Below are 18,317 nucleotides of genomic sequence, written 5' to 3'. Positions count from 1 at the left end.
GGCCCTTTTGGAGGATGCTTGTGTCGGCTGGAGAGTTGATTATGGCGCCCAGTTTGCAGTCATCTGCGAACTTGGTCAGCCACAGTCCTTCTGTGTTGGCCTGTACCACCGAGAAATATATACCGAACAAGAGAGGTCCCAGGACTGAGCCTTGTGGGACGCCACTTGTAACTGGTTTGGAGTCTGACATGGCTCCAGCAATTCTAACCATGTGGGTTCTGTCCTTGAGCCAGTTTGCAACCCATCTAGTGACATAGGGGGTTATATTTAAGCTGGTGAGCTTATCTATAATGCCCGAGTGGGGTATTGTATCGAAGGCTTTTGTGAGGTCCAGGTAGGCTATGTGGACCACCTTCCCCTCGTCAATGGCCTTGATGACTGTTTCAAAGAAATAGACCAGGTTTAAGAGGCAGGATCTGCCCTTAACAAAGCCAAACTGGATAGGATCCAGTGTCTGTAGGTCTCCAATATCTTTATTTATGAGGTCCATGATGATCCTTTCCATAGCTTTGCAGACCAAGCTAGTCAGGCTTATGGGGCGATAGTTTCCAGGATCCGTTGAGGCACCACCTTTGTGGAGAGGGACCACTGTTGCTGTACGCCGCTCTTTGGGTACATATCCTGTAGTAAGGCTAAGATTGAACAGTAGTTTTATGTTTGGGTTTAGCTCTTCTTGGAGTTCATGTAGGACGCAGCCCGGGACACCATCTGGTCCCATTGATGCTGTGTTTTTTGCTTTGGAGAGGGCGGCTCTTACCTGAGCATCTGAGATGTCAGGGGGGCAGCACTCTGTTGGGATAGATATTTGCCCTTTTGGTGGGGAGAGGGGGGAGAAGTTTGCACTGAACCTGTCAGCTAGGATGTTGGCAATGTCTGTGGGCTCAGTGTATTTTTTGTCATTTTGGACTAATTCTGAGCATATCTGGGAATCCCACCCAGGTTCCAAACATAACTAAAGAAAGCCTTGTGATTATCCTTAGTGTCCTGTGCAATTTTTCTCTCGAAGCTGGCCTTCGATTTTGTGAGTGCCCGTAGTTTTTTGCTAATACTGATCAGAGATGCCTTCCCTTTTTGGGATTTTGCTCTATCATGTAGTAGCTTCCTCCTTCTATTGTATAGTTTGTTTATGGCTGGGGTCCACCAGACAGGACGTCTGCCTTTGGAGGATTGGGTCTTGGTTTTATTTGGGATTGCATGATCCATGCATTCCTGAAGATGTTCATAGAATGCGTTTATAAAGGATTCTGCGGTCTGGGCCGTATTTTCCACAGGCCCGGGGGCTTTGAAGGATTTCGCCTCGGTTTTGAGGTGTGTGAAATGTACTTTAGAGAAGTTTTTCACTGTGGTTTTCTGGGCTGGTTTCTGGTTTCCTAGCTCTTACCAAATGTAGTAGTGGTTTTAACTGATGTTCAAGGTATACTGACAAAGGTTCTGTTAAAGAACCTCTCCCTAATGCTATAGGTCTTCATGGAGGTTTATTAGCTATCTTGTGTATCTTTGGCAAGATGTAGAATCTCTGGGGTTTAGGGTCATCCACTCTACGTTGTTTGTATAGACAGTCTGATATATCTCCGTATGACATAGCATTTAAAAGAAATGCATCAATTTTTCTTTTGAAATCCATAGTTGTATCTAATGGCAGTTTATGATAAAATCTGCCATCATTTAATTATCTCAAAGCTTCACCCACATATTCAGTTCTTGCCCAAATTACTATGGCACCCCCCCCTTGTCAGCTTTAACCACTACTATATTTTTATTATTTTTAAGCTTCATTAATGCATTTCTTTCAGACCTAGTCAAATTATTGCCAAAATCACTAAAAATCACATTCTGGTTTGTGTGTAAAGCATGCAACACCATATCTTCGAATAATTTCACCCTAGAGTGATAGGGCGGCTGAAAAGTGGATTTCCTAAAATGAAAAACATCCACAGAAACATTACTAGTATCAGTTTTGGTGTTAAAAAATACTTTAAGTTTAAATTTCTACAGAAATGTTTAACATCTAAGCATACATCAAATTCAGAGGTAAAGCATGATGGTACATAGCTAAATCCTTTATTAAGTACACTTATTTCTTGTGAAGTTAACTCATAATTAGGGAGATTAACTATTAAATTGTCCATTTCTTCATTTATCTTCTCCACTACATTCTCGTTGGGTCCCTGAATGCTTGTTCTATGTTGCTCCCATATCTGCTTACGATGTTTGCACCCTCCTCTTCTAAAGGGCCCCTTCTTCCCCTGAACTTCTTATAACACATCAAAAGTATTTGACATTAGAAATTTGATAACTTGTCGTACAGAGTGGGTAGTTTATATGGTGGTCTTTCCAATGTGGGGCATTTTATGTCGGGCAGACCTCCAGGAAGCTGAAGAGTAGAATCGCAGTGCACCTTGGCGATATCAGTTGTAAACATCAGAGAAGTGCACTCTATAAACATAAATTAGAACATACCTCAGCACAGTTCCTTTTTGTAGGGATTGATGTAGTGAAAGGTGACAGAATGCCAGACACTACTAAACATGAGCTTTTAGACAGAAAAGAAAGGATGTGGATGGTCAAGTTGAGGGCTTTATACAAGCCTGGACTTAATGATCATTGGTGATATTTGACTTATATTTCACTGTCTTTCTCAACATTTTGATTAACATTATGTGTTTATGTATTTATATATTAAGTGTATAATGTTTTTATACATACTAACCTTAGCCCCAATAACAGAATATTATTATATATTGTGGATGCTTATATGTACTTAATTGTATATGCAATAAGCTGATTATGCTTTTTGAAAAATATGGCATCTGGATGTGGATTCCATATTAGGGAATGTATACTTCTAAATGTGTATGCCTTTAACTGAATGGGGACCATGACATATAAATACTGGTGGTTGCTGTATTGTAATTTCACACTGGCGACACCAGGAGGGTGAAACTGGTCACCGGTCTGTGTTGTTGGAGCTGAATGGCTGCTATAGAAGCTGCTTGAATGTTTGTTCTACTGGAATAAAAGTTTTTCTACACACTTATTTAAGTGTTTTGGGCCCTTTTCTTCTGGATTTGACCATAAGGTTTAATACATTTATGGGTGCTGGATTCTAATGTTTGTGCTTGAACTATATCATATATATATATATATATATATATATATATATATATATATATATATATATATATATGTATGTATGGGATCTGGACACATGCTAGACTATCATATGTCCGAATCACAAAACATCGAACACACATACATGAAAGTGCTTAACATCGACAAGCACTTCCGTGTATGTGTGCTTGTTTCGTAGATCGGACTACAGTGCGGGTAAGGGAAAATTCCCTTTTCCCCACTGTAGTGCAATCTCGGAGTAAGAATATTAAAGTAGGGGGGTGCAGGGAGGGCGAAGCCCCCCTGCAGAAACGTAGATTTTTTTTGAACTACACATACACGAAAGCACTTTTCTATGTTAAGCGATTTCGTGTATGTGTGTTTGATGTTTTGTGATTCGACATATGCTAGTCGAGCATGTGTCCTAGATATATATATATATATATATATATATATATATATATATATATATATATATATATATATATATGTATATATATATATAGTTCTATTTTGAAAAGCCTAAAATCCAAAACTTCGAAATTCAGTCTGCTGAGACCAGAATATCAAAGTTTTAGAATTTAAAAACTTTAATAAAAAAATTAACATTTTTGCAGGGGTGAAAGCCTCCCTGCACCCCCAGACCCCCTGCTAAATAAATATTCCAACTCTGACATCGCACTACAGTGAGGAAAACGGTAAATTTTAACTAACACTCTAAATGCATACTGGGATGAGGAGTTAGCCACAAGCTGGCAGAGGACCTCAAGCTTAAAAATAAAGGCCAAGACGGATTTGAGAATTGTATCTGAACCCAATCAAGTAAGAATGAAGGTGAGTTAGGACAACAACATATCGGTAAATTTCCCATTCTGCTCTGTACGGTATTCTGGTCTCGGCAGACTGAGTTTCAAAGTTTTGGAATTTTGACCTTTCAATACACACACACACACACACACACACACACACACACACACACACACACACACACACACACACACACACACACACACAAACGTCTACATCTGAATTTCAAAGTTTCAAAACTTTGAGATTCTTGTGGTCGAGACCATAGGATCAAAGTTTTGAAACTTCATCCCGTTTAAATGGAGATCACTGTACAGCTCAGAATGGTATATTTACTGTTTTCCTCACTGTAATTCAATCTCGGAGTTGGTATATTTAATTAGTAGGCCCTTGCAAAAATGTAAAAAAAAAGTTTTTTTTTTTGTTTTGTTTTTATTTATTTATTTTTTTTTTATTTACATTTTGAAGTTTAAAATTTCGATCTTATGGTCTAGACCATAAGAAAATCAAAGTTTTAAAACTTCAAAATTTAGAAGTAGACCCCCCCCCCCCCCGCACACAAACACACACACAGTTTATGGATACTTTTCAATGGCTGGTTAGACCACTTAAAGCACAGGCTCATTTAATTGAGTAGACCAGTTTAAGTAGCCAATGATTTCTTAAAAACAATATCACACACACACACACACATATACATATATATATACATATATATATATATATATATATATACACACACTTAGCACACACACACACATTAGATATACACACAAGTAATTACATATACTACACACACACACACACACACACACACACACACACACACACACACACACACACACACACACACACACAAAGGAAGTGAACAGCAGCAGTTTAGGTAAGCTATGTTCTTGATCAGTTTGTCTAGAATCATTTGGTTTATGCTCTACCACTGTGGGAGCATCAGATGATGCACCATTCTTCATGATTGTGGGAACAAGAATTGTAAAACCTACCATACATATACATTGCTGCTTCGAGACATGAGCTTGACCTACTTGTCAAATAAACCTACACCGTGCTCAGCCTTCTTTATCTGAACAGGAGAATTATTCACAGTTCTTACCTATACTGTTATCATTATCTTCCGTTTCACTAGCTAGTGTAAAAAGTGTCCGCCTCATCTTTTCACAACTCTCGTACAGCTCCTACAGTGGGATGAAAACAAACAAACTTCAGAAATGAACTATAACAAATCGGTATAAAAACAGCATCTTTACATATACAGTATAAACAATGTTCTGAGGGAATTACAACTACTGCCTCCCCCAACGAACAGTAAGTCTTTAATCCCTTCCTAAAAAAGAACAGAAAACGCCTCCATAAAGGAAAAACAGATTTTAAGTTGGAGTTATTAGAACATGTATGCAAAGTGAGCTAGAGAGTTGGCATCTACTCTGTACTGCAGCTGTATGTCTACTACATCTACTACAATTACCATAAAATTAACACTCTCGGATTACTTACCTGTGAACTAACATCTCAGATGTAACGGATGCAACTCTGTTTTACTCTAACTCATTCCTATCCAACTATGCCTCTTCTCACGGCTTCTACGTTATATCTAGGTAGGCAGACTTCAGTGTACATACTACTAACTTAAATGAGCTTTCTTATGGTGGTATCTCTACTTTGCATGTCTCTTGCAGCCTATTATTCCCAAAAAAGGTTAATATAGCCAATGTGCTTGTGCTGCTAATGGACACAGTAATATACATGAATAAAAGTTCTGTGCATTTAGGACTATGCATATATAACACATCACACACTATGCAAAACAAAGTCACCACTGTGGTGGACAGGAATGAAGTCCTGACTACGGCCCAGACAACCTGGGTTCAGTTACAGGTCCTGAAGTTGAAGAAACCAGCAGCGTGTGAAGATAAGGAGTATAAGAGATCAGTAACTGCTGGAAAATGCATGTAGATGGGGACTATAGTGTGTAAACACTGAGGAGGAAGTAGGGTACTCCCCTCACAGTACACCAGTGACCTTCCATATACAGCTGCACAGATCACCAAATTACAGGATGTAGGGTCAACATCTACACATTTCAACTAGTTAGTAGCAGTATGACAATTCTACTAGAAGTCTGCTCCCCCTTCCCCAAGGCACAGTGCACCAGGGCCTACACAGACAAAAGTTTAAATCTGTCTGGAGAGATGGGCCTGTGCCTCAAAGTGTCACATATGGGTCCATTCCAACAGTGGTCAACAAAATCAAAAAAAATTAGTGCTGGCTATGTAAATCAGAAGATCCAATCAAACAGAGGTAAAGACACAGCTAAAAAATATTCACAATGTATGCACATTAGTGAGTCAGAAGAGCAAAGTTAAGTATTTGATGGGGAAAGGGGGGGGGTGAAAGAGGCATAAAGCAGGAAAAATGATTCATATGAAGAAATGAAAGAAATCCTTTAAAGAAAGGAGAGCCAAAAGAATGAGGTCCAGCAAACAGAAAAATTCAGAAGGAAATGTGATGAAAGAAGAAACCAGAAGACTTGAAGCAAGGGATGTGTTGATGGCAAGAGCTGTAATAAACAGATGGGCTATGTGGTGATGGAAATGTAACAATGGCCTAGTGGCTATGTAGACTTCCTGGGTAACACTAAGATGCACTACTAAAAATAATAAAATGCTAGATATATGCAGCCCTAGTACAGACAACTGTAATGCTGTTATAACAAACAATTTGACATGCACACTAGTAAAACTCACTTTATTACAATGTCAAAGCCATGGTACATGCCCACAAAAGAGTAAGCACTTTTGTCTCTTAAACGAACACTTCAAACTGTGAACTGTACTACAATATGTTTTAAAACAACCTAAATAATGAACAAAAAACTCACCAATAAAAACAAAAGTATTAGCTCATTTTAAAATATGAAACCTAATGTTTACACATTAAGCCTTTAGCGTAAATATGCACTTCATACTCATAACACCATCCTGTCCAGTAATACTATTACTACTCACTTAAACTAACCAGTAAAATTCTCTATTATTTCAAATTATTTTAAAAGTTTCTTCATTTATTTTACACGTTCTAGAGGAAAGACTGCAAATCTGTCCCACTCAATACTATGCTTAAGTTCCTAGGCTGATTCTAGGCAATTGGTCCAGGAGAATATATTCACTTTAGCCAAGGCAATTCTCACTACCTGTTTCTTCAATCCATAAGGGATTGTGTGGCCAGACCTGGGGGAAAATTTAAGGATCTCCATTCACTCACATAATTTAGCATGTTTTGGAGAGAGTTAAAGAGATGCCCTGTTTGATATAAAGAATAAGCTTGTGCCATAGGCTGATAAATCTAAGAGAGATACTGATCTCTCCAACAGATTGTATTTATTGTAATATAGCTTTATATCACTAGTGGGTATTTGTGGTGCTACCATTTTTAAAACAAGTTATAGATCAAGCTGGCAGGGTCATCTGCTGTCTTGTAGGTTAGGCAGAGGTTGCTGCACACAAGTTTGTAAGAGACACTGTACTGACAGCAGGCATTTAGTTGTTCTGTGTAGTTTATATTGCTCATACCACAGATTTTGCATGTAAGGAAAAGTAGAGTTGTGTTAGATAATTAACATAACTAGATGCTCGAGTAGATCACTGTTGCAGTAATGAGTCTTGGGATATCCTAACTTCAGGAAGCACTTCGCAGGCCTGAATACCACAAAATTTCACCATCCCCCAGCTGACAGATGGCCTCTCTATAAAACATTATGATGTCATCTGTTGGTGCTATAGTCAGATCTTCCTTGCCCCCAGGACTAGGCTGTGGGATAGACAGAAGGGATGAAGTACTGCAACAATAATCTACTTGAGCATCTGCAATTACTCCAAGTATCTTACACAACTGTACTATTTGTCATATTCACTGTTGCAGTACTGAGTCTTGAGAAGCTCCCATAGCTAAGAAGGCAAGGATGATAGACTGGAGGTCAATAGTGAGTAGAGGATGCCCTGTAAGATGGCAAAGACAAATCTGGATCTGGCCCTGGAAATGGCACACAGGCTGGATGTTCTGTGAAGGTGTCAACAGAGGACAAAGTAGCTGCATTCAGGATGGATTGAGTTGAGGCCCCTTTAGGAAGGCTGCAGTTGTTGCCTTTGCCCCAGTAGAGTGAGCTCTAGTGGAACTGCAAGCTTGCTTTCCATAGTGTCAAAAGCAAAGGGAGATGCAACTGAGTACTCATTTGGATATGGCGGATATGGCATATTTTCTTACCAGTCTCCCCTCTTTGCCCTCTACAAAGGATAAGGGGATCAGGGGATGATCTGTCCTGTTTGGGAATTTTTGTTTTGTGAGGGTAGTATCTAAGTTGCCTGCATACATGAACAGATTCCAAGATTCTTTATCCACTGTCCTAGGGATTTCAGAAGAACTGCAGGTGGATGGCCTAGTTAATAAGTGCAGTTGTGTAAAATCTTACCATAACAGTAGATATCCTTCTATTCACTGTTGCAGTATTCATTACACTAGGGATCCCCTGCCAAGGGTGGCTCGATGTCCGGCCAGTATACCAACGCCTTTAGGTTGCTTTAAGGTACACCATATGTCACACGTATGCTCCTTGCATAGCACAGCACATAAAGGTGACGTCCAGACATACCATCCTCAGAAGTGACAGCCCCAGTAGGAATGCCGCTCCAAGGAAAAGAAAGGTAATCAGTACATCCAGAAGAGAACTGGACCTTGGGATGGAGAGAGGGAGTAACTACTGCAACAGTGAAGAAAAGGACATCTACCATTATGGTAAGATTTTACACAACTGTACTATGTAGGACATCTACCATTATGGTAAGATTTTACACAACTGTACTATGTCCCTCCATTTCACTGCTGCGGTATTCATTACACTAGAGAGAGTGCCAAAGCTCAGGAAGCAGACAGTGAGAAGGAAGGACCAGCAGAGTTCTCTAGGAAGCCATGAAGGATGCCCCTACCAAAACCATCTCTAGCTCTGGAAATTCCATCCAACTTGTAGTGCTTGGTAAAAGTATGCACAGTAGCTGCCTCAAGAATTGAGTTAGTATCCAAACACTTGAAAAAAGCACCAGAAGGAGCCACAGCACTAGTAGAATGAGCCTTAACAGAAGAAGGAAGGCTCTTACCATGAAAGGAATAATAAACAGAAATGGCTTCAGAAATCTGAGAAGAAACAGTTTGCTTGGACACAGCCAATTCTAAGGACCTAGGATGAAAGGAAACAAACAGCTGATTAGATAAATGAAAAGTTTAACTCTTATCCAAATAAAATTTGAGTTGTCTATGCACATTCAACATGTGCAGCACCTTCTCACTGGCAGATTGTGGAGAAGGGAAAAAGTGGGCAAATGAGCAAACTGATTAAGAGACAACTCATTCACCACACTGGGCATAAAAGAAGGATTAGTACGAAGGGACACCCTGTCCTTATGAAACCCTAAAAAAGTAGCCCAAGCCATAAGGGCTTGTAGTGCAGACACCCATCTGGCAGAAGTAATGGCTAACAAAAGTACAGCCTTCCAATAGCAATGCTGCTAGGAAGCTGAATCAACAGGTTCAAAAGGAGCCTGGGGTCAATTTTTCAAAAACAAAATTAAGATCCCCAAGGAGGAGGAACAGGCTTCCTGGGAGGCCTAATATGAAGGACACATTTAACAAATTGTTTAGCTTCAAATCTACAAGCTAAAGGATGTGATAAAGGCAGACAAGCAGAGACAGCTGATAAGTGGCCCTTAACAGAAGAATTAGCCAACCCAGCACTGAGCAGTTCACTCAAATAAGAGAGACCCAAAGGAACATCCACAGAAAGTGGATCCAGGTTACGAGAAAGACATTTGGAAAAGTAGGATTTCCTAGTAGTGGGTTTCCTGGCCTCCTGTAGGACCCTAAGCACGTCCTCAGAAAAAAGATGTCTATGTAGAATCAAAATCCTATTGCCCACAGTGTCAGCTGAAGAGCGGACAAGTGGGGATGGATGAGATCCCTTGTCTTGTGTAATTAGGTCCACCCACTGAGGTAAGCTGTGATGACTGCCCTTGACTAAATGCAGAAAAAGAGGGAACTAGTGCTGTGTCGACCAAAAGGGAGTCACCAACAAGATTTTGGGAGCATTCTGTTGAATTTTGAACTGGACTTTTGGAATGAGGGGAAGGGGAGGAAAGACATAAAAGAAACAACTCCTTCCAGGAAAAACAGATGACGTCCACTTTCCAAACCAGAGGACCTGGACTCTGGCAAGAGAAGTTGTTGCCTGTTCAGAGTGCAACTAAAAAAATTAATTTGAGGAGTATTCCACTGGTGGACAATAATCCAGAAACACATCCCTGTGAAGCATCCATTCATGGGACTGAGTTACAAACCTGCGCAGACAGTCTGCCCCAATGTTTTGACCTAAAGGAATGTAAACTGCCTGAAGAATCACTTGATACTGGATAGCTAGTTCCCATACTAGGAGTGCTAACTGGCAAAGAAGATAAGACCTTGTCCATTTGTCCCCCGTTTGTTGACACACCACATTACCCTGGTATTGTCTGTAAACACCTTGACCCTGGATTGACAGTCAGCTGCTAAATCCACCACTAAAGTTCCTGCTTGAGACATGGAAAAAGAGAAATTAAAAACTTGAGGGGATGAGAATGCTGAAGCCACAATGACTTTAGAAAACCACTGAGGTTTTCACATGTGGAGTTTGACAAAAGGGACCACAGGAATGGAGGAGGTCATGAACCCCAGAGCTCTCAAAAATTCCCTTGCTGTTACTGAGGTCACTGGAAGAAGGGACTGAAAAAGGAAATGAGAGTTAGGGCCTTGAGAGGAGGCAGGGATGCCAGCACAGGAACAGTCTAGATCCTGCACCCACGAAAAGACCTTCTGAAATTTATAATGAGCCCCAAGCTCTGCAGAAAGGAGACTGCAAAATGAAAATTTTGCAACAAAATTTCTGGAAAAGATGCCTGAAACAGGAGGTCATCCAAGTAGGGAAAGACTTGGATCCCCCTTAGCCTGCAAAAAGCAATCACAGGAGCGAGGCATTTGATAAATAACCTTGGGGCAGTAGAAAGACCAAAGGGCAATGCAGGGCACTGAAAATACCAGGAAGCAACAAAGAAAAGTAAAACCTTCCTGACAAAGGGATGAATCGGGATATTAAGATAAGCCTAAAGAAGCATAAGCGGGAACAAAATATGAAGAGACAACATCCGAAAATAGGGGACCTTCAGAAAAGTGTTTACATAGGTCCAGAATAGGTCTCCAAGTGCCCTTTTTCCTGGGCACCAAAAACATTCTGGAGTAAACCCCTTCTTCCTCTGCAAAACTGGAACTTCCTGAATAGTTCCCTGAATCAAGAGATCCCAAAGCATCTCTGAAAAGAAAGGCAACTGTTTCTGAGGGGACTGAGGAATGCCCATAAAAGGGAGAAGAGATTTCCAGATTATGAAATATCCAAGGAAGGTAATGAAAGAAACCCATAAATCCTGAGTAATCTTTAATAAAACAGGAAGAGAAAGGGAAAGACAGAGAGAAAGAGGAATGTGGCTGAGAAGAACAGGATAGTCATACAGTACCTGGTTTGCTAGGAAAAGGAATCTTCTGTGGTACAGAAATTTGTATAGCTTCAGCTGGAGGAGCCCGCTTCTCTCCCTTCTTACCCTTGGTGGGAGAGGGAGACTGCCTACATATAAAGGCTGGCTTATTGGGGTAATTTCTCTGAAATATATGCACAGGAGAAACAAAAACATGTTTAAGTTCCTGCAAGGCCTTGCTCTTATCCTGAACAGACTGAAACAAATCAGCAGCAACGTCAAACGTTTTTGTTGTCCAGAGGAGCATTCACCAACTTAGCCTTAATATCATCATGCAAAGGCTGAAGCTGAAGCCAGGAATGTCTACTCATCATAGAACCAAAGGCAGCAGCCCTAGAAGAGGCATCTGCTGCAACATAACTGCACTTAATGGAATGGTAAGCCACCTGGGATGAAGTCCCTAAAAGAGAAAGAGCAGAAGTCTTCCTTTCTGAGTCTGAGAGACCAGAAATTACCTAACAAGCCTGGGAAAGAAGAGCCAAAATGTACCTGAACATATGGGTGTGATAACTGATGGCCCCAAAAGCTAAGGCAGCAGAGGTATAAACCTTCTTACCTAGCATTTTCATATTTCTGCTGTCTATCAGAAAGAAGTAACTTACTTAGAAGACAGCTACTGACATGGCTTGTCAGAAGCCACAGACACTACAGAAGGGTCAGCAGAACGTCACCTACACTGTATACAGAAATTTGCAGTCTTCAGGCACCCTATAAAACCTATCAGCTTTCTTGGGGGTAGAGGGCTGGGAATCAGGAGCCTTAGATGTGGTAGAAAAGGTATCCAACAAGGCAGCCAAAACAGGAAAAAGTTCTAGGAGAGTCCAGTTGCAGTTGCAGTTCATACCACCTCTTCTGCACCTCAGAAACCTGGCCACAATCCCATTTAAAAAACTCCATCATTCTGGAGATTGTTTCCCCAAAAGAAATTTCCTCAAAAGGAGTATTAGGACTAGTAGAGTCCTCTTCCTCAGACCCATAGTCTAAAGGAGAGGGAATCCAAGATGAATAAGCAAGGGATTCTTCATCTGATTACACCTCCTCCTCCTCAGAGGAATCCTGTTCCCTGGGTCATTTAAGGGGAGTGGAGGAAGAAGGGAGGCTGGAACAGAGACCTCATGAGGAGGTTTCAAAGCCAACAAAGCATTAAATAACCCCTGAGTAAAATTCTGCCATTCACTCTCTGAGTCCTTAGGAGCTGGAGAAACATGCTTAGTCTTTTGCTTTTTCTTCAAGGGGACGTCCGCCTTATACAACTTAGAAGGCTCTGATCCCGGATGGCATTCAATAATAGTAGTTGTAACTTCCTCCTTGACCAAAATTTGAGGAACACCCCTAGGCCCCTCTGAAAATAATCAGCCTCAGTTCCCCCTGAAAATCAGAAGCGGACGTCTGCAAGGTCACCAAGGACATGCATACGGTTGGATCCACGCTGGCCTCCAAAATGATTGTGGCAGAAGAATCCAACTTTGGAGTTGGGTGAACCTCCGGGCTTTCACTTGCCTTGGGAGAGTCATGCATCAGGGGCTGCACAGCAGAAGAATCAGACCTAGCCTTCTTTGCCTTCTTCATGGATGGCTGTCCCTTGGAGCAGGAAGTTCCTTCCATAGTGTCTTTAACTAAAAGCTTAAGATGTTGATTCTCCAAATACAAGTCCAAGGAAGAGAGATGACTACAGAGTGTTTTAGGAACAACGGTCTGACAAACTGAACAGGACGTATGGTCGTGGGAAGATTTGAGACAAAATAAGCACTGCTCGTGACAGTCTTGATGGGGAATCTGTTGCCCACATTGGTATTTACCCTTCTTGGATAACATGAAACCCCATAGGCAACAACACATAAAGAAGAAGATAAGATCAAAAAACCCTCACAGAGCACTTATTTGAAATGGATTAGTGAATCAGCAACAGAACGGGCAGTCAGACCGACGATTAAAATATGGTGTTTGGACTGGCGATGAAGTTCTGAGGATGGTGCATCCGGATGTCACCTTTATGCCCTATGCTACATGAAGAGCATGTGTGTGACAAATGGCGTACCTTAAAGCAACCTAATGGCTTTGGTATAGTGGCCGGATGTCAGGGCGCCCTTGGCAGGGGATCCCTATTGTAATGAATACTTTAACAGTGCAATGGAAGGACATCTCACGTTACAGGATAAGGTACCACATTTTCAGAAGCAAGTACTAGCTGAACCAATATGCAGCCTGGATTAGAATAGCCTTGCACTCCAAGCAGTAGCTCAGTCTAAATAAGTGCTAAGCAATGCAGTACAAAATGAAGTAGCAGAAAACATGCAGAGTAGTCAGCTGGGAATAGTACTGCTAGCAAGTCATTACAGAATTTGTTTCTGAACCCTGGTCATTACCCCTTGCTCTTAAATGTAAAATTACAATGGCCCCAAATGAAAAATTACCAACTTTGAAGGCACAGAAATTCACAACTTTTTTAAGTACAACTTTCAAAATACTACAATGTTAGTGCTATTATAGCCACGTTTTATTGAAAGAATAATGATATCCTGTATTCAAATAGGATGCTGAGGACCAGGCATTTGTAAGCTACCTCTGTGTATAAGGAACATGGGTGCCACACCTGGTGTAAATTTCCTACTCCGCATCCACTGGGCTAGGTTGCAGTTAAACTGGGTAATAGACAAATATGTGCAAATCACTGGTCTCAGCATTTTCTCTAATAGCATAAGCATATCGATAAATTCTTTGTTCTAATCATCTCAGAGTTCTCTCCCAACATTAAAAATAAGTAATGCATCATGCTCATATACAGATTTTCAATGCTGCAGATGTAATGTTCTTCAGCTACATAAAGTCTGTTACTATACAGAAACCAAAACAGTCAGCATTAGTTGTAAGCATACAATCACTTCAAAATACACATTAAAAAGTACCAGACTTCTCCTTAATAAGTTTGAATATTTTCTACATAGTCCTTGTTTTATACCATTTATAGAATACAGATTCATACATTGTTATTAGCGTAATAACCTGGGGGGGGGGGGGGGTTCTAGGCCTAGCCATGTTTTATTGAAAGAATAATGATGTCCTGTATTCAAATAGGATGCTGAGGACCAGGCATTTATAAGCTACCTCTGTCTATAAGGAACATGGGTGCCACACCTGGTGTAAATTTCCTACTCCGCATCCATTGGGCTAGGTTGCAGTTAAACTGGGTAATAGACAAACTCAGCTTCACATGGATGGGAAGCCTGTTACATAGGAGGGGCAGTCTCTGGGATACATCTCTCTCTCTCCAGCAGATTCTGTTTAATTCATAAACAAAATTTAGCTCCCTAAACTTTGTATTTCTGGTACTCTTTAGCTTACAAGTATGTAGGGAAAGGGATTAAAGGCACTCTGCATAAAGCAATTAGTTACACTTTGTATTCTTTTTGTAAGGAACCTCTGAGTTTGCTCTAGTTGCTGCATATGCCTAGTCAGGTACATAGCAAAGGGAACTTTGTACGCTATAATTGGTCTGATGAGATAGCAAAATTGGTTGGGGCCTATTACTTTATTAATATCACTTTCCCAATTGAATACATTAATGTGTAATAAACTGTATTTTTATGTTTTTAGCATCAGCTCTTGAAAGGTACTTCCACAGCAATAATGAAGTCTTTACACCACTCTAGATTACAAACTGTCCCTTCCACCTTCACCCTTGAAGATTTCTCACATCATCCGTCCTTAATTTTATAATACCAAATTTAATAGACCATACACAGACTCTATATCTCATAGCAATCCGGACAATGTTCCTGTTGCAAAATGTGTCTTGATCTCTACTTCCATTCCTGATGTCCCTGAAGTTGAACATTCAGCAGAAGACAATCCCAGTTGCTAGACCTAATTCCAATTTTTATGTCACACGATTTGGTCGTATTTCCAGACCTAGTGTGAAATACAGAGCAACCTGGACATACTTGTCTATATGTGTTTAGTTCTGTATAACTGCATGTCAAAAAATTATTTGTATCAATTGCATGCCAATTAATGTAGTCAATAATGCGTGACTCATTTCTCAAAGAGAGAGGATGTAGAATAGTGTGTGTGTATGGTACCTTTAAGAAGCGTTTCAAGGACAGCATGTGCATATAAATAGCAAGCAAAAGCTAGCTTCAGTGCCATTCTGAGAGTGCAGCCAGACAGTGAGGAAGTATGAGTGGGATAGCTGGTTTGTTTATAAGTTTAGTTATTAAGCCTCAATCCTGATGTGTTTGGACATCATAAAGCTGCTTGAACAGAACCCATGACTGCTCATTTGTTTTATCCTGACTGGATGAGCGACAAAAAGGAAGCATAGTATTTGAAAAAAATCAGTATTACCAACTTTGTTTACTTATTTATTTTCACTTATAGTGTGTATGATAAAAATATGGATGCTCAAAGTAATAACACTAAGATACTATGAAAACGCTGAATGCATACCTCTCAATGTCTTACAGCAAGAAATCTGGACAAAGCCCAAAATAAATGGGGGAGGGACAAAGGCTAGAATAGTAGGATTTGTGTCGGCAAGCATTTTCTGGGGTATATGAAGCCTGAAACTCAAATGTATGCCATTGTTAGTAACGTCAATCCTCAGTGATTTGCCAAAAAACACAGATTTATAAGGAACAGACCAAAAATATGAGTCGAACATCTGGACAGTTTTGAGGTATGGCTCAGAGCAAGGGATTGAAAACTGTATCACAGACTAAGTAAATGCAGTCTGTTAACAATGCAATTTAAAGAAATGATTGGCTCACATAAGATACAATTCTCAGAAAATGTTTAGTAAAAATTGAACAAAAGGGAGGACTGCTTTTGTTTGAAAATGCGATGCATTCAAATCATAAAGGAGATGATTCAGACTCTACTGTAAGTTCATAAATTAAAAAAGGCACCAACCACAAGACTACTAAAAAAAAATAAAACTTCAGAAACCAGGCAAATAAAGGCATACTTTGGCAAAACATACTATATCAAAGCCAGATGACTGAAACACTCGACCAGGAAATGAATCACTAAGTGCTTTTGTACTTCATTCAGAAATTCTTCAGAGCTAAGAAACAGTTCAGGCACTCCCCTTAAATTCTGAAATAAAATCATGCAATCATATTCAATTAATAAATAAAGTGACATAAATATTCAGTAGTTCAACAAATGAATGAATGTTACAAAAGCGATAAAACAACAGTACACTTACTGTAACTGCGTATAAAAATTGCAAAATATAGACTTATCAATTAGATGCTTTTAGCAGTATTAAACATATTGTTTTAAACATTTAATGTTCACATTTTCATTAAGGCCAGGTGCCTTATCAGCCTGCAAATGAATTTGCCAGTACAGCAGCTTTTAAAATTACCACCATGTGGAATGGGTGTTACACTATCGATTATAAAAAATACAAATTTACTAAAGCCCCAAAAAATCAATGAATGCTCTGTTCTCAATTGCCAATAGGTGTTCAGTGATACTTTCCTCTTACTTCCATATTGTTTTGCTATATAAAAACTGACATGTTTTTTGCATGTGGCCAGATATACCACATACATTGAATTGCAGGTGAATTTAATTTTGGCCCATATTTCCAAACCATTATGCGGGCACCCACGGTGGTGCAGTGGTTAGCATTGTCGCCTCACAGCAAGAGGTTCTCCGGTTCGATCCTCGGCTGGGGTGCCTTCTGTGCGGAGTCTGCATGTCTTCCCTGTGGTCACGTGGGTTTCCTCCTGGTGCTCCTGTTTCCTCCCACATCTCAAAGACATGCTGTAGGTGGATTGGACACTCTTAACTGGCCCTAGGCGTGAGTGTGTCTTCTGTGGAAGGTTGGGTGCCAGGCTGGCAACTCGACACCGTAAAACTCTACTACCAATCATAAGCGGATAGGTGATCCGCTGTGGCGACCCCTAACTGGGGAAAAAGCCGAAAGAATAATAATAATAAGAAGAAAATAGGAATAAGGAAATAAACAATACATATATTCAAACAATCTCATAAGTAAAGTTATACAACAAAACTAACACAAATGAAGTGATACAAAGAAAAAACTGAAAATCAATCTGTACAGAATTAATGTTTTAATTACATCACTGTCTTAGTTAAAATAGTAGAGCAGTGTGAGAGTGAAAGACAACTTTTAAAATAATTTAATATGAATAACTCAAAGGCACAGACAATGATAATAAATGTAATCTAGCTTCATCTGACTGTATATAGGGAAGAAATTTACTACTGTAATTATACCTGCTCTGTTCCATCACACTTAGGAATTCCACATTTGATCCCTTAAAAGCATACATCAGCAAAAAGAAGGAATTTAGATGATTTCCATTTCCTACTCACTATTTTCCTGGAAAGTAATAAAATCATGGCTGGCAAGGAATGCTCATGCTTAGACGACCCTCTTGGCTCAGGAATGCCTAGTAGAAAGACAGTTGGAAAAAGAAGCAATCTAGCCAGAAGTATGAAAGTAAAAACTGCAGCTGGTACTTAAACTGGCTCTGGGTCAATTGTAGGTACTTCCAAAATATGTGCAATCACATTCCTCTGATATCTTCATCACAGCACCAACAGTTTGGAGAAACATCAGGGAACATATTATATAACCTACTTGGTATATAAAATAAATAAAACAAGCCGGTACAGGGAGACCAAAGGAAAGCACAAATCCACGTACTGTAGAGATGTTTTCTTAACGCAAAATTTATTGAAATAACAAAGAAGCGTTTTCGCTACAAAAACGGTTCATTAACACTGACACTGTCATATCTT

The 18,317-nt window shown here is 39.9% G+C and overlaps 1 protein-coding gene across 2 annotated transcripts in view; it reads right to left on the bottom strand.

Annotated features, from left to right (window-relative positions):
• Window positions 1-18,317, bottom strand: part of GGA3 (golgi associated, gamma adaptin ear containing, ARF binding protein 3) — a 992,054-nt gene that overhangs the window by 580,066 nt on the left and 393,671 nt on the right. For both annotated transcript variants that reach the window (XM_044085033.1, XM_044085034.1), the window contains exon 9: window positions 5,030-5,111. In XM_044085033.1, coding sequence (XP_043940968.1) covers window positions 5,030-5,111 — 82 coding nt within the window. The remainder of the gene's footprint in view (window positions 1-5,029; window positions 5,112-18,317) is intronic.

The sequence above is a fragment of the Protopterus annectens genome, chromosome 10.part0 (genome assembly GCF_019279795.1).
Source record: "Protopterus annectens isolate FY-2018-M chromosome 10.part0, PAN1.0, whole genome shotgun sequence".
Classification (NCBI taxonomy): Eukaryota; Metazoa; Chordata; order Ceratodontiformes; family Protopteridae; genus Protopterus; species Protopterus annectens.
Note: the sequence above shows the minus strand (reverse complement) of the source record. Positions and strands in the feature narration are given on the sequence as shown.